The sequence below is a fragment of the Anas platyrhynchos genome, chromosome 2 (genome assembly GCF_047663525.1).
Source record: "Anas platyrhynchos isolate ZD024472 breed Pekin duck chromosome 2, IASCAAS_PekinDuck_T2T, whole genome shotgun sequence".
Taxonomy (NCBI): domain Eukaryota; kingdom Metazoa; phylum Chordata; class Aves; order Anseriformes; family Anatidae; genus Anas; species Anas platyrhynchos.
Window position 1 is genome coordinate 21,938,530 of NC_092588.1, and position 24,105 is coordinate 21,962,634.

General features: G+C 37.3%; 1 protein-coding gene across 3 annotated transcripts in view; it reads right to left on the reverse strand.

Moving 5' to 3' along the window:
• Positions 1-1,069: 1,069 nt before the first annotated feature.
• SPAG1 (sperm associated antigen 1) overlaps positions 1,070-24,105 on the reverse strand; it is a 41,499-nt gene continuing 18,463 nt past the window's right edge. For all 3 annotated transcript variants that reach the window (XM_072034425.1, XM_038174944.2, XM_072034426.1), the window contains 9 exons: positions 20,940-21,302; positions 20,463-20,562; positions 16,920-17,072; positions 12,654-12,829; positions 9,570-9,711; positions 8,509-8,635; positions 5,221-5,385; positions 2,915-3,292; positions 1,070-2,793 (listed from right to left, as the gene is read on the reverse strand). In XM_072034425.1, coding sequence (XP_071890526.1) covers positions 2,665-2,793; positions 2,915-3,292; positions 5,221-5,385; positions 8,509-8,635; positions 9,570-9,711; positions 12,654-12,829; positions 16,920-17,072; positions 20,463-20,562; positions 20,940-21,302 — 1,733 coding nt within the window. In that variant the 3' untranslated portion in view covers positions 1,070-2,664. The remainder of the gene's footprint in view (positions 2,794-2,914; positions 3,293-5,220; positions 5,386-8,508; positions 8,636-9,569; positions 9,712-12,653; positions 12,830-16,919; positions 17,073-20,462; positions 20,563-20,939; positions 21,303-24,105) is intronic.

Below are 24,105 nucleotides of genomic sequence, written 5' to 3' on the forward strand. Positions count from 1 at the left end.
TCATGCTCCTCTCAGTAAAATGACTTTTTTCTAATCCATGCATTACTAATATATCTCCTCAACTTAGCAGATCTTTACAGTTTTCCTCAGATAACCACACTTCCCCCTTCCACCACTGAAGATGCTAGGGAAATAGGATTTTTAAATATCTTTTATCTTTTTGAACACCCGACTTCATGTAATAGTGGCCCTTTGATGCTTCTCCTGTTCCAAGAAGATGGCTGAAGCACATTGCTTTTTTGGCTATACCCCACCTGGAATAGGGGTATAGTTTGTAGTATACAGTTTGGGTTGGTCCTTTCCAACCCAAACCATTTTGTGGTTCTGAAATTGGGACGAGTTAAGGCTGGAGAAGTTGTAGAATGCAGGAGAATGGTGCAAACACAAATCAGTAATTAATATTTTATGTCAGCATGTGATAAATAGATTTGAATAGATAGAATTAGATAGAAAATGTCACAATGGTTCTTCAAATAATTTTCCACACGTCTACCTTTGGTATATGCATGAACCTGACAGAGATGTGCTGTGCTCAGACCTAGGTCACTGGCTCCTGTGAAACCTACAGAGGCAAGAGTCCAGCATTGTTCTTCATGGGTCACAGTGACCAAAATCTTTTTGCATAGAGAGGCTGGGTTCTTCCTCCCTTCCCCTAACAGGGTTTCTCTGATGCATTCTGATAATTTTCCTCAATATTATAGGAACCTTACAACTAGCTATGTAAATAATCTTCAGTAAAACACCCTCCCTAACACAGATGTTGAAATACTCGTTTTAAAAATCAGTAATTTTAATAATTTAATCTGTTTCTAGTGAGAAAAAGTGTTCTATAAACACTGGAGAAAAACTTCAGCAGGATTTTATGAGAAAAATATGCTAACAGCCAGACAGGAACTACAAGGAACATACTGCATTGATCAACAAAATATTCTTAAAATGTGTAATTTACCACCACCTTCAGCTCTGTTCATTCAAAAGCTGCAAGCCCCAAAGCTGAATCACTTGAAACAAAGCTGCAGAAACAAAAAAGTTACTCATGGAAAAATGTGGATAATCTACGTAGTAAAGCTGTATTTCTGCTGCAGAAGGCAGTATTTTATTTTATTAAAGAATTATGTCTCCACGCCAATCCCTACAAACCTGATAATTTAAATTGTATTGCATTTCTACAAATGGAATGGAAACAAAATGCTCTCAGTCCCAAACCATGTCAGCAAGCTGCATACATACAAAGTTTTCTCAGACATACTGAACTACAGCAGGAGTGACTGAAATCATTATAATAGAAGTCAGTGAACACGAATATCTTTGCCACTACAGCTGAAGAAGAAACTGCCTGGTGCTTCCTTGAATAAGTACAATTGGTTATGCACAGATTAGATCACCTACAGAGAGCTCTCTTGGACACATGACAAGCTCACAAATAGAGGACATTTAAGGACAAGAAGCATCAGTTGTGCTGACAGTGTTTTAGGAATTAAAAGCCACATTCTTAGTATTCTACTTCAAGACAAAACTCATAAGCCATGTCAGAATTACAAGTCTGAAGAGTGTAGAACTGGAAATGAAGAATCCATAACCTGAACTTTTCAAGAAAAAAACTTTAATTAATATACACCTGAGATATATATTATTAGAACAACCCTAATGATACTGCTGCAGTGCTTGTGAGTTCAACAGATTTATATCTCATGTGCAAAGAAGGCATTGGAGTATTTGAAAAACTTTTAAGCTTAGTCTTGAAAAAAAATGCAGCTTTGTCTAAATTATGCATAAAACATAAGTACTGCCTGAAATAAAACAAAAATCACATTGGTCCACAAAGCAGTTTTAGCTTTATGGGTATGTCTAAAACACAAATACCCGGAGTTTTAAATCTGATTACATATCTCGGAGTTAAATATTTTTTAATGTTAAGTGCAGCCACTTGTTCTCTTTTTCACCACTATTACTCTAAAAGCTGTGCAAACCAGCAATCCTTCTACACACAGAGAAAATAAATAATTCTCTGTGCACTAAAAATTACTCGTTTGTTCGTCATTTAAAAAAAACATATCCATTCATTTAATAATTAACTATTTTGATTCAAAGTTTTCCATGACAAGCTAATGTATTATTCATTCACCTTTGCTGCTAAGCAGTACTGCACCAAAATATTTAAAACTGTTTTGTGTAGATCAGATGGTGAAGAAACAGATGGTCTGTAGTAGTTTATCTGAAAAATGTTTATACTTTTTGTAAACTCATTTTTAGCAAAGCTATTGCTAACTGACCCGTTTAACTTGAGGACACTTCTTTATCACAAGAACATACAACCCACAAAATTATGACTAAAAGTATATTATCTATCGTACCATCATGATATTTTACATTATATATAAATGTAAAATATACATTTTATCTAAGTTTAAATAAAATCAATATGCCAAACTTGAACTCTGTTACTGAACATAAAGACATGCATTAAACTGTAGAGATTAAAAATGTATACAACTACAAAAGAGCAGCAAGTTTTAAATATGCATGTACTATCAGAACAAAATAGAATCTAAACAGTCCACATAAAGACCCATTTCAACCTGTGCAAGACTGCAGTGTTTATACAGCTATTTCATAAACATCAACTATATCCATGCAACAAATAAATTTTAACTTAAGTTCTTCTTAAAGTTCGTAAACCTTTTTAAGGCTCTCAAGATCTTCTGAAGAGTATTGATTCTGGTTTTCTGCAAGCAAGTCAAACAGTTGCTGAACCTGTTCTTTTTCGTTTTTGCTAAGAAGGCACAGCACCACCTGAGAAAAGAGATTATTTTATAATTAGCACAAGCAGTGACTGTATTGTTTCCTACTGAAATATGAAAATTTCCTCTAAGTTTCTGTTCAACTTAAGTACTCATTCAACCTAGGTTCTTACCTTAAATCTCTCTGCTTTGCTCAAGTAGAAAAGATGCTGATATACAAGACCGGGATCTTTTCCAAGTACATAATGTTCCAATGACTGGATAAAAATCAAAAAGGTCTCTACTTCAAGTTTGTTACTTAACAGCACTGGTAATTTTTTGGGATCAGTAACTGTTAGAAGATCTGCACAAGCAACTTTATCCTTATTGGCATTCACTACATTTATAACCTGACCGAAGTCGTAAGCATTAGATGGTTCGGAAATTGTCAGTTTTTCAGAAGTCTTCAACAGCGTGCTCTTTTGAACCGCTTCTTTAGAAGTATCATCATCAGTTACAACATCTTCTGATGCAGCAAACTGCCTCTCCTCCTGTTTATCAGATTCGGTCACCTTCACAGAAGAAATAGCATCAACTCATTGATTTCATAAGCTGCATGCATATATTCAATAGTAATGTCACTTCATTATAGTTAACATTTTACTTTTCATAAAAGAAAGGCTCCTGTTTTTCTCTATATCCTACTTCCCCCCCCCCAGAATGGTACCTTTCTAATTTATCTTTACAGGCTTCTAGTCAAAAGTGTGTATTTTACATTTCCTTTCATTGCAGAAAGACATCTGAGGCACCGCAGGAGATCACTAAGGAGGGCTGTATGCATGTATTAAACGTGAAGTTGCAGAACACAGACAGAACTGAAGTTTAGCCCCCAGACAGCAGTGTTTCATTTTACTGCCGTGACTTCAGAATAGTACAGGCACACGATAGCGGCATCAGGCTGCTGTTCTGAGTTGTTGTGGAAGCAGAAAGCTCATCATGGTGTAACTGCATGAATATCCACTTAATGTCTTCAGAGCTTGCAGCCTGTACAGAATTTCATGAAGCGGTTGCAAGGAAATTTGCCTTGGGATCAACTACATTTGCTAAAATCCATTTAAAACCATCAGGAGTCATGGAATTAGTACAAACTGACCCAAAACAAATCATTGCAGCGGATCTCTCCAGCTAATGCCAAGGTTTTCCAGAAGTCTGAAGATATTGCCTCGTACAGTATCAGTGCTGTGCTGAGAGCCTGCTTAGTCATTTCCACAGAGCACTGCACTGGGCTTAGAGCTTTTGCTCTGTTCGTCAGTAAATCATTAGTATCCACAGAGGTATCTGTCTTATATACAATTATAGCTTGATTAAAGTGCAATAATGATAATAAATCAATTTCTAATTAAATTTCCCTCAGTTATCTTTGCAGTCTGTTTTCACGGAATCCCCATGTATTACAGTAGGTAAGACAGGGAACGCTCTCTAAGGGGACAGCTATAATTATGATAGCAAACATAAATGCTTCCTGCCCCACCCCTGGAAAAATTACCGCTGCCAGTAATGCAGTTAGCTGGTCTCCGAACAATGCCTTCACTTCCCAGACCTCCTCTGAACACTCTCCAAGTCCCTTTGTTTGTCACAACTCACAGCTTAACTAACACTATTCCCAGCTTACACCAGTTATGTGAAAATCCCATGAATTTGTGACAATGTGAAGTGAGTGTATCAATAAAACAAGTTGTTTCCATATTAAAATTTCTGTTACAACACCATTGTGAAATTACACATTCAAATTACGGTCTCAGTTTCATGCTGTGTAGAGTACATCTTGCATCTTTTAAACAGAAAAGGGAAAAGAAAAACATTCTTAAAGGACTAGCAAAGTAACAATCCAAAACCATCAGATGACTGAGAAAATCCCTTCATCACCTAATCCAACACACAACTCCGCAAAGCTAATGTTTTGATCCTGGATGTAACATTACATTGTGCATTTCTTTTGTAAGATTGCACAGATGTTTCACCCATACCATTGTTCTTTAAGGCAGGATTTTATTCTTTGGACCAGTAATTATACTACTAAGGCGAGAACAGCCAGCACGCCTGCTCACAATGAACCTTTGCCAGAGGTTTCCTGAGTAGCACAGACTTTAGAAGACAAACAGCTATTTGTCAGCTGCATTCTGTAAAATAGGTATTCCAAAGTAAGCAGTTTTTGTTTACAAGGAGCATATGCTCAAGCTTAATGCCATCTAAATGTACTTTTTTTCATTTCTGCTGTGGTTATGAGTGTACCTCAAAGCATGCCAAGCTTTACTAAAGAACACAGTGGATGCCAAACATCTTATGTAAGAATCTTTCAATATGTCCTTAAAATAACATTAAAAGTACAACCCCACCCTCAAAAAGGGTATAGCTAAGGACTACAAAACAAAATCTTTAACAGTATTTTTTCAAATGTGTGGCTTCTGTACTGCTTGCTTTTAAAAATGGAGAGATGTACCTCTTGTACGCTTATTTTCTTCCTTTGCTTTTGTAGGCTGCCAGTTACAGTGCTGCTGCCAAGGTGAAGCAGTTGGGTTACCTGCTCTAGTTCATTTTTTGCTTCAAGCACGTTTGGATCTATTAGAAGGACTTTGTTGAGATCGTCAACACTGGCTTGGTAGTTCTGTAAGTAAAAGGGAAAATATTTTTTTCCAGAAACACACCATTAGTAATATAAATTAAAATTACCATATTGTTCTTTCCAATTAAGAGAAATAGAAGTGCTAGAGTCTTGACATTAAGTAGACAAAAATAACCTAAATGCAGTGTAATTACATTAAAGAAGAAAAAAGTGAAACCACAGATGAACTTGAGTATTTTGTGATGAAAGACTTCCTTATTAAATATGTACTATGAAATAATTTATGCTCTGAAAACCATTTCCTTTTATCAGTGAATGGCTTATTGAAGACTTTTGCTTTTAAGCATAATTGCTTAAAGCTGGAACACCTCCTCAAGATTAATATAATGCTAGACAATCAACAGTTTGCATACGTGCTTTGACAATAAAAGAGAGTCACTTAAGTTAAAAATGTGCCTAATCTTCCTGGGCATTGCTTCAATAGATAATCTCTTACAGGTTGACATGGGAGATTTCTGGTTAAACTTGAGAAGACTGAGATTACATTATGAGTTCTGGTATACCCAAGAGAAGGACAAATAAAGAGACAGAATGACATCAGCAAATAATTCCTTAAGGATCAGTCTTGTGATTTATTTACTATTTTCACTTCAAATTTGGGCATTAAGTATTATCAATTTTTATATTAAACTTTCTGGATAGATGAGGGTAATAGCAGCATCAGTTCTGAGGAAGGCTGAAACACCACATGAAAAAAATAAAGATACCTTGAGGACTGGAGTATCAAAAATAAGGACATGAAACATGCAGAAACACAATTGCTTCAAGTGAGGGACCCAGTATTTCTTCTGTTCCCGAGCAGTATCACGAAGTTTTATAAGTCATTCATGTTACTACTAAAAAAAAGTCCTCTGATGTATCAGTTGAGGTATTTCCTCAGCATCTTAACTGTAATTGAAGCACCAGTCTACAAGACACTCATTCTCTTTTCTATCCAGAATATTCTGTTTAATACCAATTAATTGTATTCAAGGTGCAGAGACATTGCAGTAAGGCTGTAAATGAACCGAAGCTCGCTGTACTCTGAACGAAGAGTTAAGAAAGCCGTAATTATTCAGTCTCTGCAAATGGAAGCATGAAGGAGACAGACTGCTTGCATCAAAAAAAAAGCTACCGTTTAAGATAAACCATTTGAACTACAGATGTGAAGATTCACAACTACAGAGAACTGAGGTTCCAGAACAAGAGTCAGAAATTAACCAGTCCTCCTGGGTTTCAAACTGCAGCCTGCCAGATTTTGTGACAAACTCTTTTGATATGGTTGTACCAAAAGCAAGAGAATTGGCTATCAGCTGTAGGAGGTGCAGGCCAGTCCCACGTCCCATGTTATATGCCTAATTTACCAGATAAGCATGATTTCCATTCTGATCTTCCTTTACATCTCAGTAAATCTATAAAAATAATTTACTACATTAAATTCCACTGCAGCTTTTTGCCAAATAAATGCCCAGATATTTATAAACAAATAACACTTTCCTAGCTTAGTTACATCTTTGCCAAAACAGACACATCTAGTTAGTAATATCTTTTGTTACACAGTCATCTGTCAACCCCAGATCACTTTTGTTGCTTCCTCTGGCATTACCACTCACTCACATCCCTAGAACTTGAAGTAATTAAGGCACTAAATCCAACCAAAATGTGTTTTTTCTTTTTTTGAGGGGGTCATTCTACAAAAAAAATGCTAAACTGTTTTTCCAATTCTTGACATTCTTCACTCATGTGTAGTTATTTTTTTTGACCAGTAGATTCACTATTTGTCTGCTTCTATTTGTACTATTTATTTATTTTTGTTATTAACTCCAACAACATACAGTTACAGCTGATTAAACAGCTACAAAAAATGATTTTACACAAAATGAAGACACTTTCACCTTCTCTGAAAATTAATCAAAGGAAACCTTAAAGATTTTGTAGTTACTGAAAGGGAGGAACACATTTATCATCAAAATGTTCTCATGGTTACTAAGACCTACATTTGGTGTTGTAACACAAAATGTGAATAGTCAGGTATGCTGATAAGCACAAACTGTTCTCAAGTGATTTGTAGGCTGAGTGACAATGAATTTGTGTTAAGGCATCAAACATAAGGGAGCTCTGATCTAAGTATTCGTTTGAAGAATGCTGTTAGAACTTGGTGGATATTTGGAGTGATCACCTCCAATTACAGAAAACACAGGAGAAAGCAGTTAAGATCTTTGTTTAAAGACACTTATAACTAATACAAAATAGATAATGAAAGCTGACATCATGAGACAACAACAATGAGAAGCTGATCGTTCAATACGAGAGTTGACAGGTAGAGTAAGGATTGCTATGAAGGAATTATGAAGTACAGAAAGCAGTTAACTCACCCAGTGAAGAAGGGGGAACCAACAGTGATGGACAAAACGACGGTTCAAGTGATGTAACATGACATTTGCAGTCACACTCGGGATGGATACGAGCAACATAAGATTGTGTTTTATCAAGGTAAGATAAAATGATACTCAAGAAACTATGATAAGACAGGGACGGCACAGACAACTTCAACATGAAGATGGAAAATAAAAGGTTCAGTCCCCATACTGCCCACAGAGTGAGAAAGGAACTCACGGACAGAGGTTTGTAATGTGTTTAGAGGAGGAAGAGGGAAGAGAATAAAGATAATTAAAGGCCTGGTGCAACATTGACAAGCAGTTATATATGAGCAGATGCCAAAAGACAGCTTGAGATTTTAGTTTGGACAGATGAAGACAGACTTGAAAAGAATCTGTGTGTCGTTAGCAAAGATATAGTGAACACCCTGACAGAAAAAAAAACACCGTGACACCTAGAAGTATATTAGAACATTAGAACAGAGTTGAAACTTGCTTAGCTAATCTCCAGTCAAAGCTTATTTGTTCCAATATTCTTGTCTTTTCTCAAGTTACTGAAGTCAACATGAAGATTTTTATTTTCCAAACATATGTATATTTTATGTATGCCTAATGCTTTACAAAGTAATAAATCATCAGCACTGCATATGTTGTGTTCAGTCATTGACTTTAACTACCTGATTGCCTTTGAAGAGGATAAGCAAGTTTAGAAGTGCTTAAGAATACCTGTCATGTTCTTTTTCCTCACCTGTAATCCTTTGTACGCTAGTGCTCTTCTATAAAAAGCTTTAATATTAGAATCTTCTATTTGAAGAACATGATCACAATCTTGCTTAGCCTCTTCATATTTATACAGTTTCAAGTAACAGAGAGCTCTAACACAGAAAAACAGAATACACTGCAATATAAGTAAATTCTAGTGTACTGTAGTGCCAACAGTATCTGACTCATAATGTTAATTAAAATATTTCACACAATCTTAATATCTTTTTCTTTTTTCTTTTCTTTTCTTTTTTTTAAGACTACATCAAAACCACTAAGTGTTAATGACATCACTTGATGGATTTAGAGAAAGCCAATTCCTGTAATAAAAAGTCAAAATTTATGTATGAATAATGCTTGAAGTTTAGCAGGTACATACACGTTTTAAAAGCAGAGTCTATCTTAGGTTAATATGATAGTACAGTAATGGATACAGTATGGATCCTATGCAGCCATTCTGGGTAAAAAAAGTGCTCCAGATTAAATAACCACTACTACCTTCTGTTCCTAGTTATTACTTGGAAGTCTCCTACTCAAGTATTGGCCTAATCAAATCCTTCTTAGTTCGTGGAAGCCGACAGGATTATAGTATAAAGAATTATGTTGCAGAATTAGGTCAATTTTTAAAATAATGCTGCTGTGTGACCAGGTTCCTACTTTTACTTTCACACTATGTCCATTCTCTGAACTATTATTCTTCATGGTTGAGATACTGCTACTGCACATTAGTTTTTAATTAAGATCATACCAGCATTCTCAAAAACAATCTGCATACGCTATGTTAATTATAGCTTCTACTGTAGCTTATTTTACATATACCTTAAAATCTTTATATAAATATCAGTGACGTTAATACTTGCTCCCCTTGGAAAGCAATGCTGTTTAACCAAAAATCATTCTTTTTCTTAGAAACACTCATCAAGCAGAAAAAAAACAAACAAGCTTTCTTTACAATAGCTATTGAAGTGATGAGAAATCTCTATCTGCAGTAAGAAAATGTAGTGTATTGTTATCCCACAAAGGGGGCATTAAATTTTAAATCTTTACCTGTTAGTGTAGATTGTACATTCTTTGTCATTTAACTTCACACATTCGCTATATTTCTTTACAGCTTCTTCGTATTTACCGTTCATTACAAATTCATTCCCTTCTTTTTTTAATGTCTTGAACTCTTCCTCTGCTTTCTCACCTATGTTACAAAAGGATCACAGTGTTACCTAAGAAGGTCAGTTCATTAAAGGTAACTGAGCAGTCTACCCAGACTAAGAATAAATGCCTGGCATCTGGAGGATCTTTACCAGTCTGCACATTACAATTTGTGTTCCTGATCTCCCTGCTGCTCTAAGAAAGGCATGAACTAACATACACACATTTGGCACGACATATACCTTCCAATGCACCAGGTTAACTATTTTGCTGAAAATCATGTGAATGCAAATGGGCGGCTCTACACCTTTACCTCTTCCTGTCAACCTGTTCTGTGTGGTACAGAGGGATTATGCATCTCCACTGATATACTAACTTTATTTACAGTGGTGGAGATTTGATAAGCAGGATTAAAGGCCTTCTAGATCTTCACCATCATACCAAAACCATAATTTCACCTAGTATTCTTTCTACGAGCAAGTTATCCATCATAATTTTTATGTTAAACTGACAATGACAAATCACATCAGTTGGGGTTAGTGATACATCAGTAACAGTCTGTTAATGATTTCTATAAAAAAGATGCTTTCAGAGTAACCTGAAAACACACACATACACACACACACACATATATATAAATAAATAAAATGTTGTGTTGCTCTTCAATAACTTTCTTTCCTTCTAAACTCCACATCCTTTGTTACATGTGCTTCTAGGTTAGTCTGCATTTTTTTCATTATGTTTGTAGTGGAAAACCAATCCTGACAGCAGTTTTATGTCAAAGTGTGAGCAAACAAAGATCAGTAACATAGTTCCAAGTAAATAATATTTGAAAAATCTATTTTCTGTACCTTGCTAAAAGAAAATGAGCCCCCTGTCAAGCTTCAGGTTTTAAACACTACATATAAAGAAGACCATTTTAACCAATAATTAAGCTCAGTGAGCTCTTTAAAAAAAAAATAATATGGCAGTCTCCTATGCCAGAAAACTACATGCGGACTTGGGGAAAATCATAAACAACAATTTGAAAGCAAAGCAGATTTAAGCAGGAAATATAACTAAATTATAGCTCAAGTTATTAGGACACAAAAAAAAAACCAACACACAATCATTGCAAAAAAAATGTCAGCCACGCATAATGTTTAAATAATTACTGAATGTTATTGCTGGCACGCTTCCAGTGCCAGCTATTACTGGGAGGTCTCACTGATTTAATACAAGTCCTAGAAGGCAACCACGATCTTTGAGTCAGCCTTCAGTAAAGAAAACTGTTACACAGCTTCCATTTGGTATTTCTAAAAACAAAACCTAAATAAAGACCACTATTTGAAATAAATTGATACAAGTTTTTTGTATCAAAATCCTGCTGACCACACTCCCCGGAGACAGTGATAGCTAAATTTGTTACGCAAGGTTATATAGATGTAAATTTAATCCTTACTAGTTAAAAGGTTTAGATTAAATAGGTTGGTTATACAATGAAATAAATAAAAAAAACATCAAATTGCAACCCTTAATAACAGGGAAAGTCTGGAGTACAATCAGTACAACAAAAACAATTTTCAACCTAACAATTTATGTTTAATAGCAACCCGTTTGTGCAAAACATCAGTTTTCTGCTGTACTTCAAAAATAAATGCTAAATCTAATTACTTTCCACTCCTAAAGAGTGATAAATCAGTAACGATATGCACTGACAACAACTGTAATGAAAATACTTAAGTCACTGAAAATTTTAAAAAGTGACATTGTTATGTATTTAATTGAACTTAAATTATACATTGATATTCTTCACATTCCTTAAGGGAAAAAACAGCTTTCTGTAGTAAGTTTTCTGTTTACCATACTTCAATTTGCACTGTTATATAGATCGCACATACACAATGCTATTCTAAGTTTCTATAACAACGCTTTATTCTTGAGAAAAATGTCCAATTCTCAAAAACGCATGCATTTGTAAGTTGTTCGTTGTTCTACATCAGGTATAAATAAATTTAAAGATGATCTTTCAGACAGTGTTGAAGTCTTTAAACTTGTAGGGCCCAAGAATGCAAAATATTTGTGGACACATGCGATTTCAATAATGGATTATGAACAGACAACCACACGCTACGTACTTGGCCAACAGTGCAGCTATGCATTGCAGGCTCCCCTCTCTTAATCAAGGGGAGATTATTTCAATATAAAGAAAAGTAGCACTGAAGATAAACTTAAAAGGGAAACAATGAACAGTCAAGTAAGAATCAAAAATGATACAGCTAAAGACTTCGCAAGAAGAATCTTTAACATAACAAAACAGAATCAGAAGGGTTCCTTCGTTTGAATTACTGGAGTAGAAAAAAATAGAAACTCAAAAAAAAGTGTAAAAATCAGGAGGAACAAAGTCTCCTTCAGGAATAAAGCACTTGGTGCATATGTGTAAAAAGTCTTAAACTAACGGTTTTGAAAGGCAACTACTGAATAGTCACGGTCAAAGTTGAAATCTGTACTAGAAAACATCAGAAGTGTTATTCTGTAGCCTGTTCAGTCTACCTGAAGAGTTGAATTATACTTTCATGAACAATTAAACAATGGCTACAGATTACGCAGAGGATTACGTTACTGAGAATGGCTTTCTGGTATTGGTCTAGGGTTGTTTGTTTGTTTTGGAGGGGTGAGCAGGGGGTGGAACTATGTTATAACTGTAGCATGAGGTCAGGGAAACCACTATCATTTGTGATAGGACTCAACACACTGCTAGTGAGCATTTCTGCTATATTTTATATAGCTTTAGAAATTACTTGCTACAAACTAAATCATCTGGACTAAAAAAATTATCATCACTGTGGTTCCTTAAAGCATATTAACCCTAATCATACAAAAGACCATCATCTTATCTGGTAAATATTTTCTAAAGATGTTCCTTTGACATTATTAAATTGTATTCAATTTTTCAATTAAAATTATTTTCTTATATGTACATATACTTGCATTAGCTATACGTACGATTCATCTGCAACTGTTCTTCTCTGTTGGTATCTGTAGTACTGCTTGGCTTAACCTCTGAAGTAAAACATCCTCCATCCCACCTGTGTAGATGAGCAGCAACAGGGACAACTGGAATTGGTGGCAGTTTCTCCCTCCAACTAGAGCCATCCTGGTCAATTAAAGTCTTTGTTATTCTGAAAAAGAAAACTCCTCTCAGCACGACTTTTCATAAATTTAATGCTTTAATAAACTACAGCCAAATTAAACAATGCGATGTTCCAATTTTCCCCCAAACAACTGAACAGTTATCCTCAAGTCTAATGAAAAAAATGTCATAGCAGTCAACTCCATTGAATTAATTTATTTGATTCAGACCTTTTTCCACAGAAAATTACAATACTTACGCTAATATGTAGGAGACAAGAAACTGACATAAACCAGATCTATAAATACTTAAGCAAATGTCTTATTTTGCAACTAAGCTCTAGCTGCTGCCTGAAACATGCAATAAGGAAATAGGGGAAAGACATTTCTTTTGCTTAGTTTTCTTAGGTGTTCATTGTTGTTATTTGAAGCATAACAAAAATACAATGCACTCAGATGTACAAGCGGTACCTAAATTTGCCAGTGTCAAGAAAAACCTCTTACAAAACAACTACCTCTTACATAACAATTTTGTAGATAACCAGAGTAGGTCATAAAGTATATATTAAATTGCATTTTATACAACAATCAGAAATTTTTCAAATGATCATTCTTCATCCCCATTTTAAAATGCAAAGAAAAATATATTTGATCTTTTCAATCTTTCTTTAACCAATACATTTATTTCCACATGTGAGAGGTTGAATTCAAAATGCACTTCGGTGGGAGTTTCCCTTTGCTGGGATATGTTTTGGAGCAAGACCTATATAGACATGAGTAAAGCAATATAAGTCTTAATATTTCTGTTAAAATTTTTGCAGTGTTTTAAAAGACAATCAAGAAACCATGAATTAATCTATGAGAATATGATGATACAAGTCTTCTGATATCAAAATGACCTTAGACTTATCACCAGTTGAACTTAAGAGCTAACAATATGCTTTAACAAAGAAAAATCCTCAGTTCAGTTGTAAAGCAAGTCACATTGATATTATGGAAGTCAATAAGCTGAAATTTGCGTAATAGGTGTGTTTCCATTTAACACAAGTTTGAAAACATACTACATGAATACTCTTCCAAAAAAAATAATTGTACCCTTGAATGTGACATGAATGAGATAAAAGGAGTATTAATAACACAGATAAAGTTTTCTTCCTTGATTTTGTTCTCTTTAAGTATTTGAATAATGGCTAAAAAATAGTAATAATAAAAGTTCCTTAGTGTAAGATTATGGCAATAGAGTCAAAGCAATTGGGACTAAATTCGTTTCCAATTTGGGTCTGAAAAAAGAACCAATACAAGGAGCAGCATCTGTTCTAATATTACTTCAGACTCGTGAAATGGTTCAAGTTGTCAGGGAACTCTGGAGGTCATCTTGTCCAACCCCCTGCTCAAGCAGAGACAACTCGAACAGGCTGCCCAGAACCATGTCCAAGTGGACATTTATTCTAAAATAGAAATTACCAACGCATTTCAGTGACGTAGATTAAAAACACTGTTTGTGGAGCAAGATAACATGCAATTTTATGTATCGCATAAAACATACCATTTTGAATTGAAAGTTAAGTTCTTCATATGCAGAATATCACATCTTGTAGTATTATATACCTGTTTCACCTCTTTTTAAGAGAACAAGACTATTTTTCTATGTATTAGCTGCACATGCCCTTTCAGGGCATTCCTCTATCTGGCTGATTAATAAGTAGTATTTTATAAAACAACTGAGAAGCTTGTCCAAGTTCTATTTTGCTCTAATTTTCCTAAAAGCTTTTAAAGCATTGTACAAATGCAATTGTTAAGAAAAACGCAGCATACCATCATAAATTAAACAGCTCTAAGATTTACTCGGTTTTTTTTTCTCTCCTTGATTAGAGAACAAAACTGTACACTTTATAGAAAAAGCCATTTACTTCTGTTCTGGTGCTTCTCACAGAAAGTAACAGTTTCAACTGTAAACCAGCATCCCACTTCCTTCCTGTTCAGTTCTCCACTTATTGTAATGGCTTTCAAAAGTTGGACAAAAAGCCTGATATAATTCATCAAGCTCAACAGAAAGAATGCTACACTCTTTTACAATCGATTTCTTGTAATAGAGCAGTCTCTTCTTAGAATGGCCAAAATGCTTACCTGTGTACCATGGCTAATTTCACAAAGCACGGGTATCTCACAAATACAGCTGTGACAGATATCCCCAACACCACCACCCTAACTTGACCTAACAAACTCCTTGCAGTTTTGGAATTTAGCACAAAGACATAGTTGGTACACTACAATACTCATACTTTTAATAAAAGTTCTCAAGTTGCCTAATGCGATTTGCTAACTGATATTAAAGAGGTTGAGGGAATTTTGGAATGAAACTTCAATTTAGTAAATGGAAATGCATGACCATACTGCCCCCCCATTAGAGCTTGTGTATTTCTAACAATGAAAAGCAAATAATAAAACAATCACACAAGAGGAAATTAAAATACAAAGAAAGTCACTGATGTTTACAGAGCTAGTAAAACGACACTAATTAAAAGTGTACTTGAAAGGCATTTTCCTGTGATTTGGCACAGACTATTAAAAGAAACAGCCCTTTCAATTTAACTAAAAGTCACCTCAGAATATCCAATAAAAGACCGATCATAATCTAACCACGAAAAACACTCAAATAATTGTTTATATTTGTTCTGTTACCTTTTCATAAAAATATGTACTTACATTCCTTTCTTTGTTATTTTCTTTTGGTTGTAAAATGGTCAGGTAAAGGCTTGATCTTAAAAAAATTTTACTCATCTTTTACATGAGAATCATCTGAATTACCAAACCCCTTGGATTCTAAGATTTCTGGAAAGCCTTCTTAGCTAGGTAAGGACAGAAAGACAAGCCTTAACAAGATTTAGTAAACCTGCCTTCAGACAGAAGTAGGAAGATGAGTTTATCTGTCAGCTTCCTACAACATCACTATCCAATTTCCTCCAGGAACTTAAAACCAAGTAAATCCTCCAGTAAAAGCATGCTTTTATGACCTGACATTCCAAATAAATACATGGAGCTATTTTGGGGTTGTCCCATTAAGTTAAAAGGCAGTAGAGTAACTACAATTTTTTGGTTAAAATTGATCTTAAGAAGGCGTGTTACTTTGGAAATTAAAATTGATACGTTGGTCAATGATTTAATTTATGAATTATGAATAATTCAAAAGTAAGTTATATTAAAAGTTCAATTATGCAGAAGGTCTAGGCTCTCGAAACTAAGAATTTGCAAGCAAAAATGAATTACCAGCGGAAGAGAAGAGAAGAAGGAAGAAGCAGCTGAAATAAGGTGATGGGTTGCCAGGGAGGAAAGAGTAATGAGCAGTGAAGCTAAAAACAAAAGGAAGCCTAGAGGGGAGAAAAGGAAGACTGTTAAGGGAGAAGAAGGAAATAAGCTTATTACTAAGCAAGTTACAAGTCATTGTCAGGAGAAATATGAAAAGAATATCTGCAGTTAAAATAAGCCAATGGAAAAAAAAAAAAAAGAGTACGATAATTCACTCAGATACCAGGTCAGAAATAAAAGGTGATAGAAGTACTTTCTATATGTTAATGAGAATAATTTTTATAAACATGATCACAATTGTTAACTATTAAAATATAGTTTCAGAAATTGAAATACCTCTCTTGGCAGCAAGAGCTAATGTTGGAAGCATCAGAAATCAAGTCAAAAATAAGACTCAGTTCTATTTTTTACACCTCTAAGCTTTGCAGTCAATCAATGTATCAAGCTGCTTCAGTGCCTGCACAACTGCAGCATAATAGAGGATTAACACAACATATATCTTCAACTGCTACAGGAAGAGTGCTAATATGCACACGAACATCAAGAGAGAAGTACAATATTACTTTACATTGCATCAAACAAATTCAGAAAGAAAAGAATTTGAAGAACCAGTGCAGAAGAAAGCCTTTTAAATAATACATTTTTGAAATAAAAAATGACCTACTGCTGATGACAATGGTGAAGCAATGGGAAAACTACATGAAATAACCAGTCCACTAGTTGTGATGACCCTGTCTGAGGCATGTAGAACAGAGGGTGAGTAAGCCCCAAATAAAACTGAATTCTATTTTTCTATTTGGACTGATGGGTAGAAAATGTATGAAGTGCACTTACCTATTAACACTATCATTTGCTGCTTGTATGCTGCTGTCTATTTGCAGAACTGTTTTATAATCAACGTATGCCTGTCGATACCGCTCCATGGACTCATACGCCATTGCTCGTCGTAGGAGAGGCTTAAGGGAAAACGCCTGAAGCTCCAGAGCTCTGGAGAAAACAGAAGTATGTGGCATTGAAACAGAATAATGTAAATAACAACAGTAAGAATATTTTCTGAGATAGACATCTACATGGAACAATTCTGTGATTTCAGATGGGTAATACAGTAACATAACCCTGGAAAACACACTTGGGTGGTTTATTATTAATACTGTTAATAATAATAAATGAGATGCAGTTATATAGTTGTTAGTGTTTTTACTACAGCTTACTCTGCTTAAATCCACATCTTCCTTCTGCAGAACCAATGTTTTCGTGGTGATGTGGTCATATCTAGATCATAGAATGGCTTGGACTGGAAGGGATCTTAAAGGTCTGTGCGGATTTCAAGTAAACAGTGCTTTTACCTGCACAATTTTCAATTCTTCTTCCTTACACAGAAGTATGCATGTAAGAAAATGGATTTAATAAAACATGAATGCACCTCAATTTTCAGCTGTTAGGTTTGTGCCTGTGTTTTGTCAATTGGTGCCTGTTCAATGGCGAACTCAGTCCCCGATACTCTGCAATCAGAACTTCCAAACACCATGTGCTTTTCCATCAAAGTGACAAAGCAGCCCACAAAGGCTTTATAGATTAAAGATTACCTTTTATTAATCAACGTTTCTTGCTAACGAGACAAAAGATTTCAAAGAATCATGAGGTAATTCAGGTTCAGAGCTCCCTAGCCCAACCTTCTGCTAAAGGTCACCTCTGAGATCAGAAAGTAGCTCACACGTTTATCTGGTTAGGCCTTGAAAACCTCCAAGGAAATTTCTGCACAGCCTCTCTGGGCAGCCTGTCACAATGCCCCACTGTCCCCATGGGGAAAAGTTGTTTGTTTGTTTGTTTTTCCCCCTAACATGCAGTCAAAACCTCTTGGGTTCATTTTCACCTGTTGCCACTTGTCCACCCACAGTGGCCTGCCAGAAAGAGCCAGGCTCCATCTCCCGGACAATCTCCTCACAGGTTCTGGCAGGCTGCTCTAGGACCTCTTGAGGCCATTCTTGAAGCTGAACAAACCCAGTTTCCTTAGTTTTTCCAGGGAAGTGCTCCAGAGCCCATAGCCTCCTCAGCACCACTTCACTGACCTCACTCCAGCTGATCAGTATCTTTCTTGTACTGGGAAAGCCAGAAACCAACACAATATCATAGATGTTATCTATCAAATGCTGACTGAGTACAGGGGGATAATCACTTCCCTCAATCCACTGGCTATACTCCTCTTTATATGGCCCAAGATGCTGTTGGCCTTTTTTGCTCTACCTTAGTTTTTTTGCCATCACTCCTCCATTAACAATAAAGAAACAATGATTTCTAGAACAAATATTTCCATTTCACAAGCATTTCCAGCACTCCATTTCTCCTTATTTTGCTGAATGCATTTGCAAAATACAACAGCATGACATCACAGTCGTTAAAAAACCTCTGCAAAAGTGCTTCACATTGTGTAACTCAGACGAAAATTAACACAATTTCCAGGTTCCTAAAACTGAGGAAAAAGAAAAAGAAAAAAAAAAAACAAAACCAAAAAACACACAAATACACTCAGGGACTGAAGACACCGCTTGAAGAATAGTGTCAGTGGGAATGGAAAACTCCCTTTCCATGGCAGAATGTGAAGATAAAACCTAGATAAACTCTACAATTAGCTTAAAGGAGACTGTAGTGAGGTGGGACTGGTCTCTCCTCCCAAGCACCAAGCAATAGGACAATAGGAAACAGCCTTAAGTTGTGCCAGGGGAGGTTTAGGTAGGATATTAGGGAAAACTTCTTCACTGTGAAGCATTGGAACAGGCTGCTCAGGGAAGTGGTCAAGTCACCACACCTGGAGGTCTTTGAAAAAACTTGGAGAGCGTAGTGACAAGGTTTAATACAGGTCTTGGCAGTGCTAGGTTAAAGGTTGGACCAGATGATCTTTGAGGTCTCTTCCAACATAAAATATTCTATTCTATGATAATTCAGTCATGAACCAAGCAATACCAGTACACCAGAGAAAATAAATCTAGCACATAGGAGCCCTATTTCACTCTCTGTAGCAAGAAACACAAGCACCCCAAATCAGTCTTGAGTCAGAGACGTCCAACAAAGGGTTTTTTGACAAACTTCTAAGCCCTAAGTAGCTAAAACTTAATAAACATTCAATAATTTTTATACTTTCTGTATCACAAATGTAAGCACTAAGCCATTTTTTACTTTGATGATATCAAGTAACCTCTTCATAGATTATCCCTTTTGTTGTGTTGTCTAGAGTAAATCTAATTGACATTGCCTAATTTCTGCGTTTGAAGTTTTGCGGTTCTACCTCCCAGTCTCTACGTTCTTTCTACCTCTGTTGTGCTCACTAAGCATTATGGGTCCTCACGAATCCAGAAAATATGCATGAGATTAAGAATACTATGGAAGTAATATGAAAACTAAGCTTCTAATCACTAAGAATGAAAAAAAAAACAAACAACAAACAAACCTTTGTATTACTGATTTTGCCTGAAGCCTTACATACTAGAAACCTCCTGAATTGAAGAACGTCATGGCACGTAAGTATGCCAGCTTGTCTCATCAGCAAGCTATGATCCTGCATCTACTTTAACGAAATACTGATAGTCTGTCAATTTTCTCAGACGACATTTTCAGAAATCTTTTTTTTGTCAGGCAGAATTTATAATGTAAGTCAAATATTCGGTTAGTATAAAGTTACATACATAGTTTAGATTTTTTTTAATAGTTGGGTTCAACTATATTAATAAAATTTAAAAAAAAAGAAAAAGATTTCTGAGCATCTTGGGCTCCTCTCTGGCCGTTTAAGCCTCAGTCTTACTAGTGCTATTTAAGAAAATATAGAAAAAGACATATGGAAATACAGCAGTAATTTAGTTGAAGGCAGTGTCAGGAAGTTACTGAAGGTGTCCGATCTTTCACACCTGTGTCCTTAAAAGCCACTATAAGCAGAAGGATTTTAGCTCAATTCCTTAACAACTGTAATCACTGTTCCCAAGTATGCTGAGTTTATATTAAAAAACCAAGCACACAGAACACACATATATTCACCACAAAGATGCTTGAAAGTCATTTCCAACAGTATGATAAGCACTTGGTTTAATAAAATTTTTACATAGAGGTTACCATAATGCATTATGGAAGTAAGCCTGCTTTTATCATAAGATTTTAAGCTTTCTATGCATATTTGTGAATATGATAAGTCTAACAACTGCCTTCACACAGTAAGAAAGCAAACTAAAACTTATTCTTTCCCTAGGTTTCATGTGATTGTTTTCATAAATGAAAAATAAAAGTATCTGTCATGCAGGCAGGGCTTCCAAGTGCAATAACAAGATATCACTTAAAGTGTTTAATCATCATCAGGAATGTTGTTGCTCTACATAGGAGGTTGCAATTTACCTGTTACAATCCTGAATGCAGTCACTGCAGTTGCCTTCTTTGAGGTAACACGCTGCTCTGTTCGAGTACAAGATACTTAAATCATCTGGAATTTGTTCCCCTAAAAGAAGTTACAATTAATATCAAAGACCACTCTAAAATGACATTAGAGAATTCAAGTAGCTGCATAGAGCAAGTTGTACTGCAGTGATGCAGTTTGTTGATGCAAAGCTGTAAGGAGCTTTCCTTTATCATGTTGCTGAGAATATGGAGTTATTCAGACATAAAGAAATGCAGACATCTCTGTCTCAAGGAAGTTAAAAGATTACTTCACTCGTCTTCCTACATTTTGTATTTCATGAATTGGCTCCTACTGCCAATGACGAAGTAATACGGCACAGTAACTCCTGCCAAAAATTCAGGGATAGGCTCGGTGACTTCACCTCTAGCTCCCTTAAACCACCTACATAAGCTTTAAGTAGAAGGTATCGCACTCACCTAGACCGACGACGTGTTCAATGGCTTCGGAGTACCTGATCACAGCTTCTGCGAACTGTCCCCCCTTGAACAACTCGTTTCCTTCCCTTTTCAGTTCCGCTGCAGCCGGCGGCAGCGAGGTGGCCCCGTCCCCGTGCGCCCCGGGGGGCTGCTGCGCTGCGGGGCTTCCCCTCGCCCCTTCTCCATCCGAGTAGCCATCGGCTTCGCCTTCAACTTGCTGCTGCTCCGGCCTCTGCCCGCCTTCCTCGGCCGTGCCCTTGGGGTCGGCGGGGTCCCTGCGCCGCTCCTTGCCCTCGGCCTTGGCGCCCTGCGCCTTCCTCTGCGCGCTGCCCATGGCGGCCGGGCCGGCTGCCTGCCGGCGCCCTGCGGGGAGCCAAGGGGCGGCTGAGGCGCGGGGCCCCGCCCCGCCCCGCCCCGCCCCGCCCCGCCCGCCTCACGCCGCGCCTCACGGAGTGGGGGGGGGGGGAGGGGGGAAGAGAAGTTGAGGATTTGGGGCAAAACCACCACACGGGAACTTAAAGAAATTTAATTCGCGTTAGTAATGAGGGAACAGAGTTAAAATGGAAGGGCTGTCAATCATCTTGGGTACTCTGAAAGGAATATTTGAAGCGGATTTGTGGAATGGGTGACATCTTTCACTGAAAACGAATTCTCAGCTGTTCGAGGTATTTCTCCTTCAGAAGCACGGCACAAAATCACAGAGTCATCTAGGCTGAAGAGACCTCCAAGATCACCGAGTCCAACCTCTGACCTAACACTAACCTTAGTCCTCCTCTAAACCATATCCCTAAGCTCTACACCTAAACGTCTTTTAAAGACCTCCAGGGATGGTGACTCCACCACTTCCCTGGGCAGCCTGTTCCAATGCCTCACAACCCTTTCAGTAAAGAAGTTCTTCCTAACATCTAACCTAAACCTCCCCTGGCACAACTTTAGCCCGTTCCCCCTCGTCCTGTCACCAGGCATGTGGGAGAACAGGCCAACCCCCACCTCGCTACAGCCTCCTTTAAGGTATCTGTAGAGAGCGATAAGGTCACCCCTGAGCCTCCTCTTCTCCAGGCTGAACAAGCCCAGCTCCCTCAGCCACTCCTCGTAGGACTTGTTCTCCAGACCCCTCACCAGCTTTGTCACCCTTCTCTGGACCCACTCAAGCACCTCCATGTCCTTCTTGTGGTGAGGGGCCCAAAACTGAACACAGTACTCGAGGTGCAGCCTCACCAGAGCCAAGCACAGGGGGACAGTCACTTCCCTGGCCCTGATAGCCACACTGCTTCTTATACAAGCCAGGATGCTGTTGGCCTTCTTGGCCACCTGAGCACACTGCCAGGCAGCTTTCTAACCACTCTTCTCCCAGCTCACAGAATCACAGGGGTTGGAAGGAATATCTGGGGCTCATCAAGTCCAACCCCCTGCTAAAAGCAGGTTCCCTACAGCAGGTTGAGCAGGAAGATGTCGGGGGGGCCTTGAGTATCTCCAGAGCAGGAGCCTCCACAACCGCTCAGGGCAGCCTGTTCCAGTGCTCTGTCACCCTCACTGTAAAGAAGTCCTTAGACACGTGTGTGTGGAACCTCCTGCGTTCCAGTTTTTGGCTGGTGCCTCTTGTCCTACAGCTGCACACCGCTGAGGAGAGCCTGGCCCCAAAGTTCAGTTCACAACGAATTCATCTACGATGAAGTCAGGTTCCAATGCTTTAACTGCCCTGGCATAGCTATATTTGAAGGCAACTGGAATGGTCCAAATCTCCAGAGATTAATGTTTAATAATTCTGCATTATTTTTTTTTCTATCACACACGGCCAGTAAATCTGATTTGGATTGCATGTTCTTGGTTTGTACCCAAATTTTTTGAAACCAGAATATATAATGAACAGATTTCTTAAATAATTTCAATCTCTGACTGCTGCAGTGCAGTAGTAAAGAATGAAAAAAGACTTACTGATCAACATTAATGCTGACACGGTAACTGAGGGGTTTTCTTAACTTCAAGAAATTCATTACAAATTAAATTCTAGAGTTAATTTTCAATGCTGTTTATTTTAACATGATCTGATTTCTTGTATTGCAAGCTTTCAATAGAGCCTAAAACCTACAGTGTGTTGGGCCCTGTTGTGCTAGACATTATACCAATCAATTATAAATGAGAGCTCCTTCTTCACAGAATTTACAATTCTAAAAAATTAAAAATAGAAAATGAAAAAGCACACTGGAAGGAGGATCAAGGAATACAGAATAAGTATGGCAATGGGTAACAAGGTGGCCAAATGTCCTCCTACAAGACCCCATCAATAAGGCTTGTAACCATAAGGAGAACAGAGAGAGTGACTTATTCATGGTCACAGTGTCAAAGAAACTTTCTATTACAGTAAAAGTCTGGTCACAGATTACTACAAATTAAGATTTGGGTAGATGCATATTCATATATGGCATAAAGGCCAAGTGAGAGAGTATACAGAGCTGCTGCCACTAAGTATCAAGAAACAGAGAACATCTCCATTATATTTGAGGCTCAGTGGTAGAGGAGAGCATAAAACTATGCCAAAAATACATCAGCAAGCACAACTAATCACTTGAGTAGGAGAAAGCTCTAATTATCTCCTACCCAATATGTGTTGTTCCTAAACAAATCAGAAACTTCAAAATGCAAATCTAAGACCTTACTCACTGTTCCCTGAGAAAAGCCATGACATTAACACGTACGTTGAAGAACTATCTGTAGCATCAAATCTGTTATTTCACATGGAATAATTCAAGAAGAAGTGAAAATAAGAACCCAGTCCATTACATAAAAAAAAAAATAAAATTGCCCAGGTGCTTCTGGATGGCATCCTTTGACCTGGACAGGCTGGAAAGCTGGACAGAGAGGAACCTCATGAAACTCAACAAAGCCAAGTGCAGGGTCCTGCACCTAGAGAGGAATAACCCTGTACACCATTACAGGCTGCTGGAAAGCAGCTCTGTGGAGAGAGACCTGGGGGTCCTGGTGGACAGTAGGTTGTCCATGAGCCAGCCACATGCCCTTGAGGCCAAGAAGGGCAATGAGATACTGGGTTGCATTAGGTTTGTAGACCATGGAAAACACAAACCTAATGCAACTAGGTTGCATTGCCAGCAGGTCGAGAGAGGTGATCCTGTTCCTGTGCTCAGGTGGCCTGGTGAGGCCATACCTG